Source organism: Haliotis cracherodii, unplaced genomic scaffold (genome assembly GCF_022045235.1).
Source record: "Haliotis cracherodii isolate W230 unplaced genomic scaffold, xgHalCrac1.p SCAF_11, whole genome shotgun sequence".
Taxonomy (NCBI): domain Eukaryota; kingdom Metazoa; phylum Mollusca; class Gastropoda; order Lepetellida; family Haliotidae; genus Haliotis; species Haliotis cracherodii.
The window spans coordinates 1,739,700-1,762,023 of record NW_027266266.1 but is presented as its reverse complement, the minus strand read 5'-3'; the positions used below and the strand labels follow the sequence as shown (position 1 = coordinate 1,762,023).

General features: G+C 40.5%; 1 protein-coding gene and 1 pseudogene across 1 annotated transcript; both read right to left on the bottom strand.

Annotated features, from left to right (window-relative positions):
- Nucleotides 1-4,301: 4,301 nt before the first annotated feature.
- Nucleotides 4,302-5,613, bottom strand: LOC139455926 (uncharacterized; annotated as a pseudogene).
- Nucleotides 5,614-9,627: 4,014 nt separating this feature from the next.
- Nucleotides 9,628-12,372, bottom strand: LOC139455208 (uncharacterized). The gene is made up of 3 exons (XM_071236753.1): nt 12,309-12,372; nt 11,148-11,216; nt 9,628-10,108 (listed from the first exon to the last, which is right to left on the bottom strand). The coding sequence occupies exons 1-3, from the start codon at nt 12,370-12,372 to the stop codon at nt 9,636-9,638; spliced, it is 606 nt and encodes a 201-aa protein (XP_071092854.1). The 3' UTR covers nt 9,628-9,635.
- Nucleotides 12,373-22,324: the final 9,952 nt, after the last annotated feature.

Here is a 22,324-nt window from a genome sequence, read left to right as displayed (position 1 = left end):
TGACTTTTAAATTTCCTTTTATTCTAAAACAATGTACTTGCCAAACTCTTTTGATGTGACGTAAAATCAGACAGCGACCGCGTGTGTAAATCAGTTGGACCACGTACAAAGTATTCTGTAAACTCATGTACATGTAGATGCTATTCTTAGTGAGATACATGTTGCCATGAGATCCTCATCTAGATGCTTAAAGAAATCATCACTTCTGGTTCCGGAAGAAAATTGTATGCAAACTTAACATCTTGAATTAGTCAAATAGTTCTAGCTCAATATATAACAAAAGTATTAGTACTTTCTGTTTTTGAATTATGTCATTTGAGGTTTAATAACACACGTAATAAAGTCACAAGTTTTACAAGAAAACTATTAGTGTTTCAATTGTCTAATTTCCGGAAATAGCTAAAAAAATTCTTACAGCATTAAATCATATCTGACCCGTGGTGCTGTCTCGGTTTAGACAAAAAACAAATGCACCTATTGTTTTTGAATTATTTCAAACTAGGCTGCCTGCCTAGAACTTTTCAACCGAAAGTATTGTAACTCTAGCTCAATTTATTGCAAAGCTAGATTGAAGTACATAACTTATTTATTCGGAATACATGTGACCAAAGGAACACATCCCTCAAAAACAATCAGTTAGATTGAAAGTTACTAGTATATGGCTCTTGGTGAATAATGTACAAAGTTCATAGTAATTCCCGCTATATGGATCTAGTTTGTTACCCCCTCTCAGAAATAATACGTTTTCTCCAATGGACTATTGGTTTCTGATATAGTTGCTTTTAGTTAATTATTTTGGAATTGCCTGCTATTGGACGTTGGGCACAGAGTCTTCGGATCTTTGTGCAATCTACTTCACATGATATCAACATGCTGATGATGGGTTGTTGAGTTATCTCTTGTACAAAACAAACTGCGGAATAATAAATAATAAATAGAAATAAGTGATAACCACAACGATTATAATAGGGCTCTTGCCTATTGGGCTTGGATCACTAATAAACAGATCGATTACAATAGGGCTCTTGCCTTTCAGGCTTGGATATCTAATGAACGAAACGATTACAATAGGGCTCTTGCCTATTAGGCTTGGATCACCAATAAACTGAACGATTACAATAGGGCTCTTGCCCTTAGGCTTGTATCACTAATAAACAGAACGATTACAACTGGACTCATTTCTTTAAGGCTGGGACGCTTCATTATAGAATCATCGAGTACGTTACGTAGAGGGGAACGTCTGAGGCCCATTATTTTTAAGGTATGGAGAGTTACGAGTGTAACAGGACAGGCTTTGGACACTTTAGGACACCATGACTTTGCGTTGTGATTCTTTTATTCTGAAGATATTCTGCCAAAATGTCCTGCTGTACGTTTAGTATGTAAATGACTGAAAACTTCTTCCCTGATAGCTTCTGGTGCAATAAGTTGCAAAAGCTCCCCTCCTACATGCAAAGAAGTTTTCCTATACAGTAATTTATTTTGAAGTGTGAGTGAATCCCACTGACCCCAAAGACACTTGGCGTCCGAGTTCAGATCAACTATGTCAGTTTTTAATGGTTTGTCAGCTGATGCCTTTAATCTATTCAGAATAGGACCGATACTAGGATCGTCTTGCTGCATTTTGAGTAACTCGTCTTTAGTCCAAACGGGTAGCCAATTAGATGTGTTTTCAGAATTGCCTATATTCCTACTTGTAGGTATTGCAATATGATTGATCGTCTGGGTTTCCTGATCATGCCTCCCAACTTGTACCTCCAAATACAAAACAGACTGATCAGATCCGGCTGAATCAGAGAACACAGCAGAGGATTCCTCTCTGCAGTCAATACAAGTTGTGTTCTTACATTTTCGAGTTGGTTTCCTTGACAACGCATCTGCATTTTTATGCTTTGTACCAGACCTATACTGAATGTCAATATTGTAAGTCTCAATGACACTTAACCAACGTGCTAGCATTCCCTCCGGATCTTTGAAATTTTTAAGCCAGATGAGTGGTGCATGATCAGTTCTAAGCAAGAACCTACGTCCGTATAGGAAATGTCTAAATTGCTTTAAGAAAGTGACAACAGCCAGAGGTTCACGCTTAGTGGTACAATAGTTTTGTTGAGCTTGATTCAGAGTTTTACTAGCATATGCAAGTACCCTTTCTTGTCCATCAATTTGAACCTGTGACAACACTGCTCCAATGCCATTAGCACTGGCATCGGTATCTAACACGAACTGACCTTCATCTTGGGGGAAAGCTAGTATGGGAGCAGTAACCAAGTTTTGTTTCAGCTTTGAAAAGCATGTTCACAATCCTCATCCCACTTAAATCGAACATGTTTCCGGATCAACCTTGTGAGTGGCGCAGCAATGTTTGCAAAGTCTTAGACGAAATGACGATAGTATCCAACTAACCCTAAGAAACTATGAACCTCAGACCTATTTAGAGGTTTTGGCCATGATTCAATGGCTTTTGTTTTCTCAGTGTTACATTGGATACCATCTTTGGATACGACATGTCCCAAGAAAGCTACTTCTTTTTGAAAAAGCACACATTTTTGTGGTTTTCATTTGAATTTGGCTAATTTCAATTGTCTTGCTTGACAACGGTATAAGGATCTATACCGAAACGTCGCCTTTTACAGTATTAAAGAAGTTGTTATCCATAAAAAATTGTGTCCATCTTGTCATCCGTCAACTTCTAAGTAATGCCTATCAAACAATTTAATTTCAATTGTGTAAACACCAACCTAAGATTTTCTAATGCTCCGGCAAAATCCGACCTAAAGACAATAATGTCATCCAAATAGCACAAACATCTTTTCCACTTGAGTGTACCGAGTACTCTGTCCATCAGTCTTTCGAACGTAGCTGGGGCATTTGTAAGTCCAAATGGCATCAAGTTAAAGTGAAAAAGCCCAAAATGAGTGGTGAAAGTTGTTTTTGATTTGTTCTTTTATCCATTTCCACCTGCCAGTATCCACTAGCAAGGTCCAAAGTATTGAACCATTGAGCCCCACTAAGATTCTCAAGTGTATCATCAATCCGAGGTAGAGGATAAGCATCTCGTAAAGTTACGGAATTCAGCTTCCTAAAATCAATACAGAAACGAATACTGCCATCCTTTTTAGTAACCAGACAAACAGGAGCTGACCAGGGACTGTCACTTGGTTCTACAATACCCTGTTTTAACATTTTGTCAACCTCTTCCTCCACTTCAATTTTGCTAGCACTTGGTAACCTACGGGCTGGTAACTTTATTGGATGGGCCTCCCCAGTGTCTATCTTATGGGTCACTAAGTCAGTCTGACCAATGCACCCATCTATGTCAGCTAAGACATCATGGAACTCACCAACTAACTTTGCCACAGACTGTTTTTGTTCCGTTGAGAGATCAGCTGAAATAGCCTCAACTAAGGTTTGCAAGTGCTCAGGAAGATATTGTTTTCAGTATAGGTTCCCTTACTAACAGGTAAGTCTTCCACTGTCTGATCTACAGCATTCACTGTGCCCATAACTGATAATGGTTCCAAGTTCACCCCTTTTCCACTGAAAATTCAGTACTGATATCACCAACTGTTCTCTGTCTGACCAAACCAAACTCCTTGCGACAAAAAGACCCTTATTCCGCCAGTACTTATTAGGTTCAATTACACCGACATGTTCTAACTGATTTGTATCAGCTTTACAAACTATCATTTTCTCAAAATGGGCTGGGATTTTGGTTCTTTCTGTCACTCTTACTCGCGAACAGTTGTAAGTCTTCAGTTTGTGCAGTTTAATCTTGCCTTTGCGGGTTTTCAATTCCTGCTTAACAATTTTGATTTCGCCCCTACATTTCTCCAAAAAGTCCATGCCGAGGATTCCAGATAACTTGTCAAGGTCAGCAACCACAAAACTCTGTTCAAAACTTGAACGTCCCGAGCTAAACTGAACTGTAAACTGCCCCTTGACATCTATATCCTTTCCATTAGCAGTAGTGAGGTTGATGTTCGTTTGGACGAGCAACGAGTCCTCGAACCCCAACCTTCTAAAGTCAGCATGAGAAAGTAGAGAAATAGGTGAACCTGTATCAATCAAAGTACTACAATAGCCTTTGTTCAAAAGGATATCCATATACAGGTAATTAGGATCGCCCTGCACATTCCGAAGACTAACAGGTACTTTTTCTTGATCAACTGAAGAAACTTCTGTTGTAATACTAATATTTGGTAGGAGTGGAACTTGCTCCACTTGGCTCACAACCTCTATCTCAGCACATGGCCTCTCTATCGACTGACAAGTGGCTGAAGCAACGGCCTCTACTTCAGCCCCTATATGTTTTCCAATCTACCTTCGGTCTGCCCTGTTAGTGCTAAGTTCTAAGTTAATTTCGCCAGCAGTTTTGGACAATAGTCCCTAAAGTGGTCTTTCTCCTGACAATAGAAACAACCTTTTTGTCTGAGCCTAGACTGACCATTCGAACCCTCGAGAGTTTTAAACTTCTCTTCTATCAGTTTCAAAATGTCACCTAGTCCTACCTCACTGTTCCTTTTTTCCCTATGTTCTTGATCAGGTGAGCTTTGAACAACACTAACTTTCCCTTCTACAGGTTTTCTAGCCCTATTGCCTTCCATTGCTTCGTATTCTAAGTGCGGAAGAAATGGCCTCATCCAGAGTGTGTGGATGGCTAAAGGTCACTTGCTTTTTCATTTCAAATGAGGTTAGCCCAGTGACAAATTGGTCTATGATCTGCATCTCCAGAGCCATGTATGGCACTTCCGGGTAAGCCAAAAGGGCTAGCCTACGCAATTGATAACCATAATCAGTGACTGATTCATCTTTTTCTTGCCTCCTGTTTCGAAACTCACAACGATAGGCAACACTCCTTTCCCTGGGATTAAACCTTTGTTGAAGGACATTTCTGATGGCATTATAATCACCCAACTGCCCAAAGGTTAAACTGCTTAGCATCTTTTGAGCTGCCCCCCGTAAACTCATTTAGAGCTGTTGAGCCTTCTCCTGCTCATTCCAACCATTCCAGTTGGTGACCTGCTCAAAATGCACCATGTAATCCTGCCAGTCACTAGTTTTACCATCGAAAGTGTCAGGTTGTTTTTGCCTTCTAGTCATTTTCAAATTTCTGCTTGGTATTCTTTCATTGCCATCAGAAAGAAAACGTGAGGAGGTTTCTTCTCTGGGCCTACCATGTCTTCCTCCGAAATCAGGACAGAGTGTGCTATCCAACCTATCTACTTGTCGACTGCTCTGCGAAGAAGGATAAATGCTTCCTCCTACAATGGGGTTAACTCTATATGGTAACCTATCACCCTCACTAACATCTACTGGTATATCAAATCTAACAGACCTGCTGTCGTTTACTTCTTGAGTACTCACATCCCTAGGTATAATCACATTCTGGTCCCAAAATGAGGGATAACCTGAGTTTGATTGTGGGAACATGTTTGCACTGGATGCATTCATCCCTACATCTATCAATGTTTGCGACCCTGGTGTAAATCCACTCGGTCTAGGGGTAGAAGTAAATACTCCTGGTCTAGATGGAAGACCATGAAAACTATCTTCAGAGGGAGGTGACAAGAAACTGAAGTTGAACAAGTCAAAATCCTGTTCACTTGCATTCATTTTAACAAACTATCCTTAATTTAATCTCAATTAATAAATTTCAGTATAAATCACCAATACCACTACATCCTGGTCTCGGCACCAAAAATGTAACAGGACAGGCTTTGGGCACTTTAGGACACCATGACTTTGCGTTGTGATTCTTTTATTCTGAAGATATTAATGCCGTAAATACTAAAGAAGGTGTCTATGTCCCTCTGTCTGTCCTTTACGACCTCAGTTCGTTCGATGTAGGGAGGTGATTCACAACAAAATATAATCAAGTTTCAACAGTTTACTACAGAAAAATAAACAAAACGAAAAAAACCAACTGTAACAAAATATAAATACGAACTCAACAACAATTACAAATCAATCAATCCTATTCCTAACTAAAATTTACATTATTAACTAAAAAATCCTACTTACTTATACCCTCAAAATAAAACACAAAACAGCCTAAAGCAAACGAACAAACCCCTCACTAACCCACTTTAATCCCTACAACATCCTTAACACAGTCTATGAAAACAAACCACCCTTCCAAACCTCCAAACACAATCGGTCAATGTAGCTACATCACATAGCTTACATTATTTCCTGATTAAATCCACCCGTCCAACCCAGCTTTATGACAATTTACCCATGAATTCTAAAGTTGCCACATAATTTAGATCTTTATTGCCTAAAATCACTAGGGATTGGGGATTTGTTCGTCTTCCGAACACGATCGGTCAATGTAGCTACATCACATAGCTGACATTATTTCCTAATTAAATCCACCCGTCCAACCCAGCTTTATAACAATTTACCCATGAATTCTAAAGTTGCCACAGAATTTAGATCTTTATTGCCTAAAATCACTAGGGATTGGGGAATTGTTCGTCCTCCGAACACGGTAATTTGGTGTGGTCTCCCTCCCTCCTAATGATCTTCCAGATCATGCAAGACAATGAGAGCATTCGCGCCTATCTCTTATATACTCGCAAGGACACGTAACCTCTGGATCAACACGTCTAAACGGTGCAGCCACTGGCTAATCCAGTCTGTCACCAACCAATCGGAGCGCTCTTACCATACGACCCACGACTGTAAACACTAAATCGGCATGCAGCCGACAAACGCACATGCCCGCACGTGGGGCAAGATCTGAAACGTGCTGTCCCAAGCGAACTACATATCGGTAAGGAGCTATTAAGCACGTAAATGCTACCATCTATCCTACATAATCAGAGGAAATTTCAATATTTCTACACGAGGATATTCCCCTACTTAAAACTCATCCCTACTTTTACACTTTGACAAATATTCTGTAGTTGAAAATATTTAAAAAATAAACCAGAACTCTTTGTTGTCTGTATTTATACTGCGTGAGTCGACCTTGTGTGATGCACGAGGAAAGCGTTCTCTGCCGCTGTTGCACGTGCGCCAAGCTCAGTGGCGAGTAGACATTAACAATGCATGGTACACGGCTCTTCATAATTTTGTTGGGTCCTAAACTAGTATTTATCAATCGGTTGCACATTGTTAATACATGCTGATGGGTATAATTGGAAATATAGAGCCCCGAACAAGCGATATTTATAATACCTTATTTGTTTTTTCTCGTCAAAGTTTTATCTAACTATCTATAAATATGAACATTGTTGGGGGTAACCTGCTCTAACACAAAATATATACATATTATTTTGTGCTAACAAGCATTATGCAAAATTATGAAAATATTTAATAGTTAATTTCACATCATGCCTTCATGTGCCGCAGTAGCTGAGGTTGACGATGCGGGTTTGAACACCGCTGGCGACAGAAGTTTTCGAAAAAAACTGAAAATATTCACTTGTAAATAAATGTAAAAAAATAGTTCCGTCTGTTTCAAGTGGAAATTAATTCAAATGTTGCTTCAAGATAATGTACAGTTGACAAGCAACTCTCTATTCCTGAAAAATAATGGAGCGTTCAAACAATGGAATGACGTCACAGGTGTGTTTTAATTGCTTTTAAGTAAAAACGACACAACATATGTGACTCTATTATGAGGAACCATTTTCGCAAACGAGTACCCCACCACAATGAAGATCAGTGAGCTTCTGTATCTGACTTTTCGTATTACAAGCTGTGTTCATTGTACATTTCTGTGTTCAAACATCAACTGTTAAAAGAACAGTATCTAAGGTGTGCACCAGTTACCGCAGAGACACCATTCCAAAATACTACGAAGGAAAGCATGCGCTCCTGGCACGGACATGGACACACTCCACCTGTGACGGTAAATGGGACACCCGGGTGAAAATTTTCACAAAGGAAGAACAAAATGAAATTGGTCTTCACTACCATATACATAGCTGCACCAGCTGTCAAAAAGCCGACGTTGGATTCGTTGGATTCGTTGGATTTGATAAGCTGCAATGCTGACCCTTTATCAATTAGGAAACCATACATGTTAAATACCTTGTGTAATGACACTGACCAGAAGCTCATCAGTGGCGAAGCTAGGACCTTCAGCCAGCAATAACTATACTGTCTGGTCAACGTGGTCCGTCTGTCCTTACAAAATGTGGCAACCAATTGCTGCCTTTTGTGTCTGATGTACACCAGTAAACTTAAAGACCCGTCAAGATCCGGTATAGAATGGCTCTTCCATGCTTGTCATAAAAGGCGACTATTCTTGTCGTAAGAGGCGACTTTGATCGGGTGGTCAGACTCGCTGATTTGGTTGATGCACGTCATCGTATCCCAATTGCGTGGATCGATCCTCATGATGTCCAGCACTTTATTACCCATGCCACGTGGTGAAGAAAACAGGTTTCAAGATACTCAATCCGTACGACACACGTGTGTCGTACAAGGTGAACCTCGTTTTATTCATTTTGAATGGATAACCATGACCTCTGTTTTCATTCATAACTATCGCCTTTCGTCATTCAGTTTTACAACTACATGGCAGAAGTGAAGGTATATTACCAAAGCGAGATATATTTACAACACTTTATTAAACCAAACAAGATCGTCACACGTATTAAATTCGCTTTGCATTCTATATTAGTTATGCATAGAGCTACTGTAGATATTATATAATCGAGCTTTTAGGCTGTCCATATGCAATGTCTACCGATTGATCGAGGGTCCCAATGACGCTCCCGACCACTTTCGCGACTTTCAATTTGATTTAACATAAAAGGTTAAGCGTTGTGAAATGAAGTCAGTGTAAACTATCTGGACAGATATCTAGACTTCCGTTTGAGGCTCCGTTTGTGCCATCAGTGTCGCCATTAGAAACGTATTTTGAGACATTTTGTGCTTCCGAAGTTGTTTGTTTATGAATGAACATACACAGCAGCATGACCAGATCACTAAACGTGAACATTTCCGATACAAATCATTCGACTTTTAAAATTTTCTGATAGATGTGCTGCGTACTAACAACAATGCACTTGAATTACCAAAAGTTGAAGAAATTCTTCAAAAAGCATCTTGAACGTCGATGCTGTTATGTTAGCAAACACAACAGTAGGAGCATGTTGTTTATGCTTATGCATAGAAATGTCAACAATGCTCATATTTGGGCATATGTCAATGTTCACTCGTGAACATTCTCTGGTATTTGACCCTTGCTTTCACTCGGTCAGATACCATATAGAAAGTCCACTCGTTTCGTAGAAGTGGTATCTAACGAGAATAGTGTAGTATTCTCTATGGATTGACGATAAGTTTTCAGCTATGACCTTCAGGCAATAATAACTGGACTGACTGGTCAACGTGGTCAGTTTGTCCTTACATAATGAGACGACCACATGCTGCCTGTTGTGCCTCATGCACCTTAATAAACTTACATACACATTGTATGTTTGTTTGGTTTGTTTGTTGTTTAACGCCTTAAGTCGCTTCTTACGACAAGCATGTGTTGCTGAAGACCTATTCTATCCCGGATCTTCACAGTTTTAAATGGATATCATTAGTCTTAGGAAAGCTGAATGTGTTTCGGATGTATGTAAGACACAGTTAATGTACATACTTGACAGATAGTTTGGACAATATGGAGTGTTTTATTTTGTACAAACAGCACAGGTCATCTCCCAGCCATCAACATATGGTGGACAAGGAAGAGCGCCACATTTAGACTCCACCGGGTACAAGAGGTGTCCGTTTTTGTCTTCATGGCCTCCCCTTATGGGTTCTGGGTCTCCATCCACACACACGTAATCACTTGAACCTGTGTGTGTAGTGGCTCCCCCGAAGAGGTACCCCTTGTATTCCAGATGCCACTCAGGGAAGCACGCATTCCTGGCAGGGACCATGACAGCACTCCTCCTGTGACGACTGCGGCACACCACACAAGGTACATCGTGTTGAATCATGTTTCGCAGTGGAAGAGAGGGATGTTCAACTTGATACTCAGTTCCATAAAGATAACTGCCTGATCCTGCTGTAGTATGCTTGGCGTAGATGGGAGAGTCAGGAAGGCACAGAGTTGTCCCTGGTCCACCCTTGGCCCCGCAGTGGCTTCCTCCTGCATAACCTGGGAGATTGAAAGGGACAAGCATTTATTTGTGTTTTAGTCAAATCAATCAGTTGCCTGGAAACCAAACAATTTAGAGAATACTTGTGCTCATCATATTGTTAATGCATTGATAAGTCTTAGTTAATTAATTTGCCGAGTCTTTGGCAAGACAAGAGGTGAATTCTATTTATCATATTTAATCTGAAAGGTTACCATTTTACAAATATATAACGTCAACGACCGCGAATACTCAATTTCGATTGTTCACAGAAACAGATTCCATTGGGTTTAAAAGGCAAAATAGTAGTGAAATTATGTAAATGGATAACTGAAAAATATTGATGTTCGCATGGCGCGTTTACTGAAGTTGTATCAGATATGTATGCGTGATGATCAGGATTTATCATGGATTTATGCATGGTTTGATGTAGCGTAGCCTTATTGTCATTTCATCAACTTCTTATTATGGTATCTCAGTAGGCTAACACAATGCAACTGGCATCAGTCAGGGCTCACACAAGCAGCAACACACAGAATGTGTGAATTCACGTCGCTATACAAGTGCAATCATCCTGAACACAACGTTAAACCTCATCTCATCTCACCATATATAACATTGCTGACACCAAAGAGTTTTTTTGATATAAGAATGGAGATTAACATACTGTGTCTCCAGTGTAGAGCTAGGTTATTAGTAGATTTAAACGTGCAAGATTAAATTTGGAATCGAAGGCACAGCAGCATTATCTATCCAAAATACAATAATATGTGATTTATATACCGATAACTTTTGATTGAAAACAATTCGTGTAAAGTACATTCATGATTGTTCATACATGAAATGGAGTATATTCGATATTGGCCTTTTCAAATTAATTTCATATGTCCCAACGAAGAAAGGCAAAACAGAGCCTACAGGGTTTACTTTGATTCAACTGACACACTGACAATTTTTAAAATGTCATAAAAAATCAAACACATTTATGACCCCATTTAAAAAAAACCCACATTATTTACATCCTTTTGATGCTCCGAAAAATTATCCCAAATGTTACACCTTTATACATGACATCATTTCCTGAAGGACATGTTGTCTTTCCCCACCGAGTGAACACAGCTCCTCCACCTGAAAAAACATAGATTCCAGTACAGACAAATAAATACATGGCGGGGAGAGACGTGCATATTTTATACTTTTCGCAGTTTTGTCTGTATTATTCAAAGTACATGAGATAGTGTAAACGGTTCAATACAGACGACGGCAACATACTTTTCATGAATTGAAAGCAATCATAAAGTATTGAAATCACCATCTGAACTGAATGTTCGGGGAAGCCGAGCACGGAGTAATGCAACAGTCTTATTTGTCTTCAAGGAAGCAACTCCAAAACACAAAGGAAAGTGGCCACGTCATGTGTTTTTAAGTTTTTTCTTTTCATTATTTTCATTATTACCATCCTATGCATACCTTTCTGACATCAAAGACTTAACATACACAGAAACACAAAGGTGTGTTTACCCGAGTTCTTACTTTGTTGAGTAGGGATCACTGGCTGTAGAACCTTCTCCCCCAGATAAAGGCTCAGCAGCGACCTCTGCTCATGCAAGAACTGTCGGTTCGTGGAAGCCGTGTACAGAGTAATGACATGTTTTGTTTTTCTTCAAGGAAGCACCTCCAAAACACAAAGCAAGGTGGCCACATCATGTGTTTTTAAGTTTCCCTCTCCATTACTAGTGTATTACAGAAACGCACCTAGTCATTTATCTCGTTGAATCAAATGCTTATATATCCACACTCGATATTTTACCGACCGCCATCATACAATTGGAATATTGCTGAATGTGGCGTTCAGCAACGGACAAAATGTCCTTCAAATAGACCATGCGTTAAACTTCATAGAGTGCGAGTGAATAAAAACTATATATCTAGTTCCGAACGCCAGAGATAACGTGTCTGATTTATAAAACAAGTACCAAACAGGGTGGATAATTGAATAGTGACCTCAATAGTTGAAAACTGAGTACAACTTTTTTAGTGATGAAAAAAGTGTATGCTTATAAATATTGTTGGAAGTGCAAGGTTTGTTGTTGAGAACTGCAAGACGAAATACTCGAAGCTACAAATAACACACCCATTCTGCATACAACTACTCGCTAAGACGTTAACATCAATACACAGATTATGATCATTTGTAAAGATAATTGAAACTATAGTAACCTGCACCAAGTTCCAGGCTGAGGAGGAGGATGAACGTTGTATGCAGCATCGTCATTGACTTCATTCCACACCGACAGTGAAGGTAGAACGGGGAGACATATATACTCATCTACCAGGACCTAACACCTACTCTTGCATCATCCTTTTGAACAAATGTTACCAAACGTTACAGTTGATTGAAAGATTAATATCACACTCAAGTAGGGTGTGAAGCAATCATTAGTAATATCTTTATGTGGCTTCTGACATATATCCTATATGTTACATTTACAAAGTCAAGCAAAGTAAAAGTCTGAAAACGTGTTTTATGAATGTCTGCATAAAAACAAGTTACATTTGTTTCACCATATGGACCCACATAAATAAACAATGAAATAGATGTATGGCTATATATTGGCTGTTCAAGCATTAGTAGACATATGCAAACAAAATGTTGACCCACAGTGTACATGTTTTAAAAGGTTCATGCTGTACGTACCTACATGACCTTCAGTAAATATCCTCACACAGAAAATGCAAAAGCCTGATGTGATATTGCTAGAATATTGGTAAAAAGGGCGAAAATCCATTCTGATTAAATCACTTACTCGTCTCACACGAACATGTTTTTAATCCAACCATTACGAGCTACGTTAAATAATTCATGGCTGCATTTGTTACATGTTTGTTTATTAATTGTATTTTAACTGGTAAAAGAAGTCCCATCATGAATTTGTCATATACATTCAATATAGAATGAACCGCAAATGTATTCTGCTTGAAAATACTTTATAAATCGATAACATCCCTCATTCCATTTTCTAAATTCTTTGCTTATTCATTGTATTTGAGCTGGTAAAGAATTGTCATCTTTATTTTTTGTACATTAAATATAGATGTTCACAACAGTAAGGGTTAACTGATGCAAGCTGAAACGTTGATTTGATCTCTGTTTAGTTATTGATGAATGAGTAACAGAAGGTAAGATGAGACTCTGATAGGACACGCATCGTTCTAGGGTGTAATTGTACATTTCATGCTATAGTGCACTTCATGATACACATGTTTACACCTGGCCTTGATCGCTTCACTTATCATGTATCAGTACACAGGCGTTAATGGCTGCGTTGACAGAACCAGCAAGTGACAGCTGTTGGTAATCAATGTAGCATTGCCATTGCCCCAGCACTGAGTGTGCACACTAAACGCGAGTATGTTTCTTCACCTTCGTGTATATGAGGACGTTATGCTATTCAACAATAGAAAGATATTTTTATTGTTTTTATTCCATGTCTCAATAACAAAACTTGAAATAACTAATTATCAAAACAATATATCAGCTGAAAGTATCGTTGTGATCTTTATGGTTATGAGACGAACGCATATCAGAGAGGATGCAACATGTTGGCTTAATCAGCTGACATTATCGACAGTGCAGTCACAGGTGAATTGTCTGTTTTCGGGAGACAGATTGTTATGTTTTCGAAGATGAACTTTGTTAACGGTAAACTAAACACAAGAACGGAAAGGAAGGGTCATCTACTGTGAAAGTTTAATAATTCAACCAAATATTCTGAATGTGCGAAATACCCGTTAATCATTCTGTAAAATGAAAGTGAATGAAAATGCATGATAAGAGCGTCCATAATATACATAACCAGTTGTGTTGTTTTACACAGATAGGAGCCTAGTACTAAAGATGAGGGTTGTATGCAATCTATTTCAGTACTTTACACAATTGAACGATGTTCCGTTGGGAGAGAAAGGCAAAATAGTGGTGAAAATTATTATTGATGAATGAGTAACAGAAGAGAACATGAGACAATGACAGGACACACATCATGCTATGGTGTGATTACAACTGCATCACTCAAAATGAGTGGTGACACCAGGTGTTCGTGCAAAGGGTAAGTATGTTCCGCCACAAACACTTTAACAAATAAAAACAAATGTAGGTTTTTTTTGCCTAAAGCCACGATGAGAATATTCAATAGATATCAATAAAGGGAAAAGTCGCCTTCCATAGCCACAAGAAGTCTCTGTTAAAGTCGATTGTATGATTCCGGCTGTGTCATGGACATGTGTTTATGAGTAACTATCAGGTAGTGATGACACCAGGTGTTCGCGAAAAGGCGAGCCAACCGGTGCAATGACAAGTCAATTGATCTTCTGAAAAAACACAGGAACATATGGCACAAAATAAAGAATTGCACCCGACACCATGCGAGCGTATCCTGCCCAACCGGTGATATCCGTCACAAACACATACAAAGGCAAGTCAACTGATCACCTGAATAAACACAGGAACATATGATAACATAAAATAAGGAATGGCATCGTCATGTTTGTCACTGTTGCGTTATATTTGGAAATGTCCTAAACATAAAACTGCCTACCATAAACATTTTGAAAGCTTTACAAAGGCTTTGAGTCGTGTAACCTTGATCAAACAACTTCTGAGCAAGAGCAGTATGATGCTCTTTGATATCTTAGTAGATTATACCTCAAAAGTCAAAAGTATACATCAAGGATTGGAGCTGCAGTAATATATGAATATTAGATTGCACAGTGTACCTGTTACCCATTGGATGACGAGTATTGCATGGTTTGCTTTTAACACTGCAGAGTGAGTGAATGCGTATTGTTTTACACCGCAATTAGCAATAGTCCCGCAATAACACGTCGGGGGACAACAGAAATTGGCTTCTCACACTGTAAAGAGGTTGGGAATCGAACCCGGGTCTTCGGCGTGTCGAGCAAACGCTTTAACTCTGAGGCTACCCCATCCCCCTGTTATAAAAGATTACATATCATCTGTATGTGGGACTGTCTCGCATCTGTGTATAGAGTGAGTGTTTCTATCGCTCTGTAGAATGTCCACATGCAAATTATAAGGCCTACCATGCCAGGAATGTAAAACAAACATTTAATAAAGAAGATGTGATATTCTCCTCAGAATAACTTATTTATACTTTCGAACATTGCTGTTGTGAGTTGTTTGATAACTGTGCTTTGTATTTCACAACACGAGATGTTGTATTATTATTGACAGGGCTTTTAATCTTTTCTGGGCCTCATGTAAACAATTACACAAACGCCTTGTCAGCAATAACGGATGTTATATAAGCTAAACTTCATCCGTTAGTAAGCACAATCTACTAATCTTTTCTGAGTTTCATGAAAGCAATTACACAAACATGACATTTTGGTAGAGTCTGTGTCAGAAAAAACAGAAATACATGTAAGGTTTTCAAAGCTAAACTTCATCTGTTACCAAGTACGGCATCACAGTTAACTGCCCGAGTCACAAACATTCACACGCACCATATTGATTTATACACAATGCTCTATCTGCCTGCATGATCATGTCCAACTATTATTGCTGAAGTCAGGCTTCCAATATACTTTAATTGAGAAAGTCACATGGCACTACAGTAAATCATACACGGTGATGCAATGTTAAATCTCACCCAAAGGTTTCTATAGGCAACATATATTTTAAAATATCATCAATATTCCGAACGCTTCAACTGTGTCACGCCCTGTCATGTCAACAATAAGCACTATAACAGTCACGCATTCAGTCGGCGTCACTATGAATCTCCAACTCTCATTTTTAAAAATGTCAAACATACTATTGCAAATCTTTCATGGAAGACACAATTTTTATGGATAACGACTTCTTTAATACTGTAAAAGCGATCGTGCTTGACAACGGTATAAGTATCTATACCGAAACGTCGCTTTTTACAGTATTAAAGAAGTTGTTATCCATAGAAATTGTGTCTACCTTGTCATACGCCAACTTCTAAGTAATGCCTATAAAACAATTTAATTCTTTCATGGTTGGATGCGAGATCAGAAGAGCCGCACATCATCTAATTGTCAACAGATAGTGCTTTCTGTTGTCGCGTGAAACATTCCCCCTCGGTGAGAGCACGTGCAGCGACAGAGTTACACGGTACTGACGTCACTGTATCCGGGCTACCGCGGGTTCTGCGGGGTCAGTGTCCGTACATTTGGAATGTCCGTCACTGGCCATCATCATTGTAACACTGGCTACATGAGTAGCACTTGTTGTCACACCATGTGCTCTTTTATCATAACTTTTGTGGTGTATTTTAGTAGGGGTAGATGTCATCCTTATTACTTGAACGGGTCGCCCAAACACACCATTTTGACATGTGAAAAGCATGCGATTTGTCTCTGACTTTATTATATAAAGCCATGTCTTAGCAGTTTTAAGACACAGTTGATCTTTCACTGTCGTGATACCTGGCCAGGAGAAAGGCTTTTGTGAGTATAATAATGTGTTATTTCGAAAATAAATATACTTAACAACAAAAGTTCCTGTTACATTGAATAAGATGTAATGCAAAGTTATGTTTTTTACCAAATCTGAAACAATTTCGGTTTGCAACAGATAAGACTCCTTTAGTGTTAAAATGGTTAATCTGCCATAGTGACTTCAGAAAATGCGTCAATTCATAAAAAAACATGAACATGCCAAAATGTCAATTTACAAATCAATATTATGTGTCTCCACCTCTGGTGGCGATGCAAGTGAAGCAGGACGTGGAGTCATCCCACAGATGACATCCTTACCTTGTCAGCTTGCTGACGGGGTTAACCTCTTTGGTCATGTGGACAAGGCGTCCGAGCTCGGATCAGAAGGTGAGTGGTTCGAATCCCATCACGGGACTCGGAAATTTTATGGCCGCTACACTGGCGCCCAACGTGGGGCTGAGCACGTTCACATCAAGTTTGAATAAAATAAGCCTCAGTACCCTACTATGCGGCCCGGGACGTGCCTTCTGTTGACGGGGAAGTATGTAGCAGGACGTGGAGTCATCCCACAGATGACATCCTTACCTTGTCAGCTTGCTGACGGGGTTAACCTCTTTGGTCATGTGGACAAGGCGTCCGACCTCTGATCAGAAGGTCCGTGGTTCGAATCCCATCACGGGACTCGGAATTTTTATGGCCGCTACACAAGCAACACATCTTCGTCTTATGGAATAGACCAGGCGTCGCACAAAGTCCTGTGGGATATCTGTCCATATCTGCTGGAGCAGTTCCTGGAGTGTCGTGGAACACGTGGTTGACGTCGAAGGCACCGATCCATCTCATCCCGGCCCACATGTGCTCGATTGGTGAAAGACCAGGGGAGCGACATTCACGTTGTTTTGTTGAAGGGATATCTACATTATGTACAACCTCTTAAAGGCTGATGATGCAATGTAAAAGGTTAAAAAATATTTACCCGTATTTGAATTTTGATGACTCCCTTAATAGAATCCGACCTCGTCAATGTCGGACAAGTCCATTTTATGCCGGGGTGGGTATTTCCCGCACATTCTCAGTCCTTACATCGATTACCTGCACCTTTTCCCAATGACAATCGTCATATCTCTTCAACTTTTGGATGTGATTGATCGGCCATTGCGTTTCTCTGCGTTGCCTAGCTACATCTATGGGGAACAACTCATCGGACACTCCCCTCTAAAAAAAACCGTAGTCCAATAAATGACGTCTCCAGAAAAGACGCCATGATAAAACAATGTTTCATCGTAAAATAAACAACCCTTCGTTCTTTCATTGTTCTTTGCGATTTATCAATATGCACTGAACAGAAACCATCAGCAACCATCACGGCCTTCCTTAGAGCTGCTATCACCCCATGACAGCGACTGCCACTAGACACCATCGAAGTCAGAGTCAGAATGACAGCCAGAGGAGTTCTGCCACTCCTGCTCTAGTGCAGCAAATAGTTCCTGAAGTGTCTGTGGCGGTGGTTGACGCTGACGGACACGACGATCCAGCACGTCCCACAGATAGGGGGACAAGTCTGGAGAGCGGGCAGGCCAGGGTAGCGTAGGCACGTTGTTCTGACGCAGAAACTTTGTGCAAACACGTGCGACGTATGGTCTGGCTTTGTCCTGCTGAAAGATGGGGCCATTGGCGTTGATGGAGGGGACAACGTGGCGCTGCAGGATCTCGTCTCGGTAGCGTAGACCAGAGAACCATCCACTCCTACAAGTGCTGTCCGGCCTCCGTGAAGAATGCCTCCCCACACCATGACGTTTTCCACCTCCAAAACGATCCACTTGCTGAACGCAATTTTCAGCATAATGTTAGTTACGACGTCCGTACACGCGTCCATCAGCACGTCCCAGCAGAAAACGGGACTCGTCTGTGAACTGAACACGTTTCCATCTGTTAAATGCCATGAGACTCTCTGACGACACCACTGCAGACGTGCACGGAGATGATGCAGCATCAGGATGTTACGCTGCACGGGTCTCCTGTCTAGAATACTGGCTGCTCTCAGACGATTTCGAACAGTATGATCCGATATTCGATGCAGTCCCGGTAGTTGTGAGGATGTTGACGCCGCCGTGGTGAAACGGTCCTGCAGCTGTGGAACCCGGATGTAGCGATTTTTGGGCTTGCATAAAAGTAAACTTTTGCATGGAATGCATGCTTTTCTGTAGCAGATGCGTTTTTGTGACTTGATTACATACATGTACTACAATATTGAAAACCAAACTTTACTTGTTTGAAAAATACACTTAAATATTGGTGTCACAGGAACTTTAGTTGTTGAGTATATGTAATGATGCATAACCAATTATTTGAAATAACACTGTCATAGTTCGCTATATCTATGATCTCAAGAACATTTGTATGCATACAAAATCAATTAACAAGTAAAGCAAACTGAAATGTTGCAATAATTACAAAATAATTGTCGAATGAGCAAGCAAGCTTTAAACAACATTGCAGTAATATCGATTGAATACACACAGCAGGGCATTTGTGAAATCAGTCCCCGGTCCCCATCCGAGTGAACGAAAGTTTCACCACTCTTCCATCCCTCAATGATAGTGACAACTGATTATATTTCAAAACAGGACATGCCACCTTCAGGGAGGTGCTGCATATACGTGGGGAGAGGTGGAAATCGATTTTATATTTTTAATTCAAATCTGACTTTCAATCGTGATGTGCTATGACCATCTGTGTAAAGCTTTTATAACTGAGTTGGTCAGACAAAGGCAGCTGATAAGTATTCACAGTAAGTAGTGTTGGCTGTTTTCAATTTCAAAGTCCCTCTATGTGACACAGAATGTAATCGATATGAATGTGAACAGTGACAACAGACCAGAGCCAGTCATTGTTCAAGTGGTACGGCTAAATACCCACTGCTCACAAGTGACAAATAAAAAATGCATCAGTCTATATTTAAGAACCTTTACATGCCAATCTGTATGAACGTAGGAGCTTAGTTCCCTAAAAACGAGAGGTCACGTGAGCGTCTGTATGCTCAACTTGCTCTACGGGAACATCTGTTGTAGTTTGTTTATAACAAATATATATTCAAATAATATCATTCGATGAGAAAGGTCTGTTAAGAACTACCTCAGTAAGTCGGGTACAATGACAGCGCGTCTTAATACATTTACAACATTTACAAGTAAAAGACGTCAAAATGGCCGACACGATGGCCGAAGTTGTAAATGAGCCTGTGGCAGTAACGTGTGTTGGTCATCATTGATCAGTTGGTCGATCATTGGAAGGTCATGATAAAGAAGATTATGTGTCAAATAGATACGAAGGTAAATTCATAGATTGCTGTAGACTGTAAATGTCAGCCAAGACTAAAATGGAGTCGATATTACAATAGTTAAGGTATATTTTTCACAAGGATGGATCAGTCATGTGACCGGCCTCTCTTGTAATGGAAAAAGCCGTATATCAAACTTCAAATTAAAAAAATAGAACAATCCAACAGATTATATGAAATATTATTGCTGATTTTACCGGCTTAAATTGGTCACTCAAGGTCTTAGAAAGGCATTTAGAAGTGATACTCTAGTCTGTATGTAGGGTGTCGTGTGATATTAGTTCACGGTAATGCGGCCATAGCCATAAAGGGGTACTTGACATGGCTTCTTAATAAACAAATATAGGCAGATATTTTGCGTCAGTTTCAGCAGCAAAGTGTTGTTTTCGCATGGGGAAACCGCCAGTTAGCTTGCATCCACAATGTGGAATCTGCTATACTATAATTACTATTATTTCAGACTTGGTTAATGCGTGTCATCGTAACCCAAATGCGTAGATCGATGCTCATCATATTGATCACTGGATTGTGTGGTCCAGACTCGATTATTTACTGACAATCCTCATATAGCTGGAATATCGGCGTTAAACAACAAACATACAACAATTTGTCTTTTCCATCCCTCATCTGTTATGCTGTCTATTCCGTTCATACCACGGGTTAATTTGTTAATTAATTATTTTCATTACTGGTTCTCCATGTCTTTTAAGATTCAAACGCCAGTATATTGCCACATCCGACAGAAAGTTAGCTGAATAATGTCCACGTTAGGGCAGTCGGTAGAAAGACCTCATCCACTGACTTGTTTTATAAGCATTACAGTAGATAGTTTAGACATGTCAATTTGCAATTTGTGTTGATGCGGTATATTATGGTAGCCGAGAGGGGACATCGCTCTATCGCTCTATCACTTTCTCGCGGGACAGCAATATCCTCTCTTGGCCACTTTTGGGGTCGCATGTGTATTGTGTCTATATACGATAAAAAGTATACTCTCTCAAAAAAGTGGCGGTCGGGTAGCGTTCGCTCGTCACGCCGAAGACCCGGGTTCGATTCCCGACATGAGTACAATGTGTGAAAGCCCATTTCTGGTGTCCCCCGCCGTGATATTGCTGGAATATTGCTAAAAGCAGCGTAAAACCATACTCACTCACTCTCTCAAAAAAGAAACGTATATAAGAATTTTAACTACAGATTTCTTTTTATTTTGATACACTGTGGACAAGTTAATAGCAAATGGAATTCGAAGAAATTTTACACAGGAAATGTCAATATATCACTGTTTAATAAGACATCGGAAAAAGTCAGTTTATGAATCACACATCGACGTTTGATGGCGCTGAAGTCAGTACCTCGTATGACCACCATTGGCGTTCAGAACTGCGCGACATCGTCTCGGCATAGAACGAATGAGTCTCTGAATCCGATGTTGCTGCAATGTAGCCCACTCTGCCTGTAGTGCATGTGCTAGTTGCTGGTGTGTCTGGGTCTGTGGGTTACGCTTTCGCACCCGTCTGTCCCGGGCATCCCAAAGATGTTCTATCGGGTTTAAGTCTGGTGATCTGGAGGGCCAAGCAGCACACTGATGTTCACATTCTGGAGGAAGGCCCTCGTGACACGTGCCGTATGAGGTCTGGCGTTATCCTGCTGGAATAGCTCCCTCTGGCGGTTGATAATGGGAAGGAGGTGTGGACGAAGGACTTGATCGCAGTAGCGTTGCGCTATCAGGTTGCCTTGGATCGACACCAACTCACTTCTTCCAGTGTAGGATATGGCTCCCCACATCACCCCCCCCCCCCTCCCTGCCGAATCTGTCCACCTGGGGGACACAGGCGTCGGCAAAACGGTCATGACGTCGTCTGTACACCCGCATTCTTCCATCGCGTGGTTCCAACAGAAATCTTGATTCGTCGCTGAACCAGATTCGACTCCAATTCACCAAATGAACGAGATGACGTCGATGCTGCTGACGCATAACGGGGCCACAGTAGGGTCTTCTTGCTCTTAAACCTGCCTCTCGTAGTCTGTTCCTGACAGTCTGTGCAGACATCCTTCTCAGTCCGGGTATTTGCCTAGCGGTAGTGGTCGCTGTAGCTGTTCGCTGACGCAGGTGATGTACCCGGATGTACCTGTCTTTCGCCGCAGTGATGACTCGAGGACGTCCACTTCTAGGCCCATCTTCCACCGAGTTCTGCTGCCGATATCTCTCCCAGAGACGGGAAATCGTGCTTTGATGAACATTCATTCGACGGGCAACTGTAAGTTGAGATTGTCCTGCTTCCAGGAGACCTATGGCGATGTGACGATTGGCGCGGCTCAGTCTTGGCATTTTGCAGTCTTCACAAACTTCCAAATAAAGTGAATGAAAAAAGACGGAGATCGATCTTTTATACCCATCCACGACACGAGG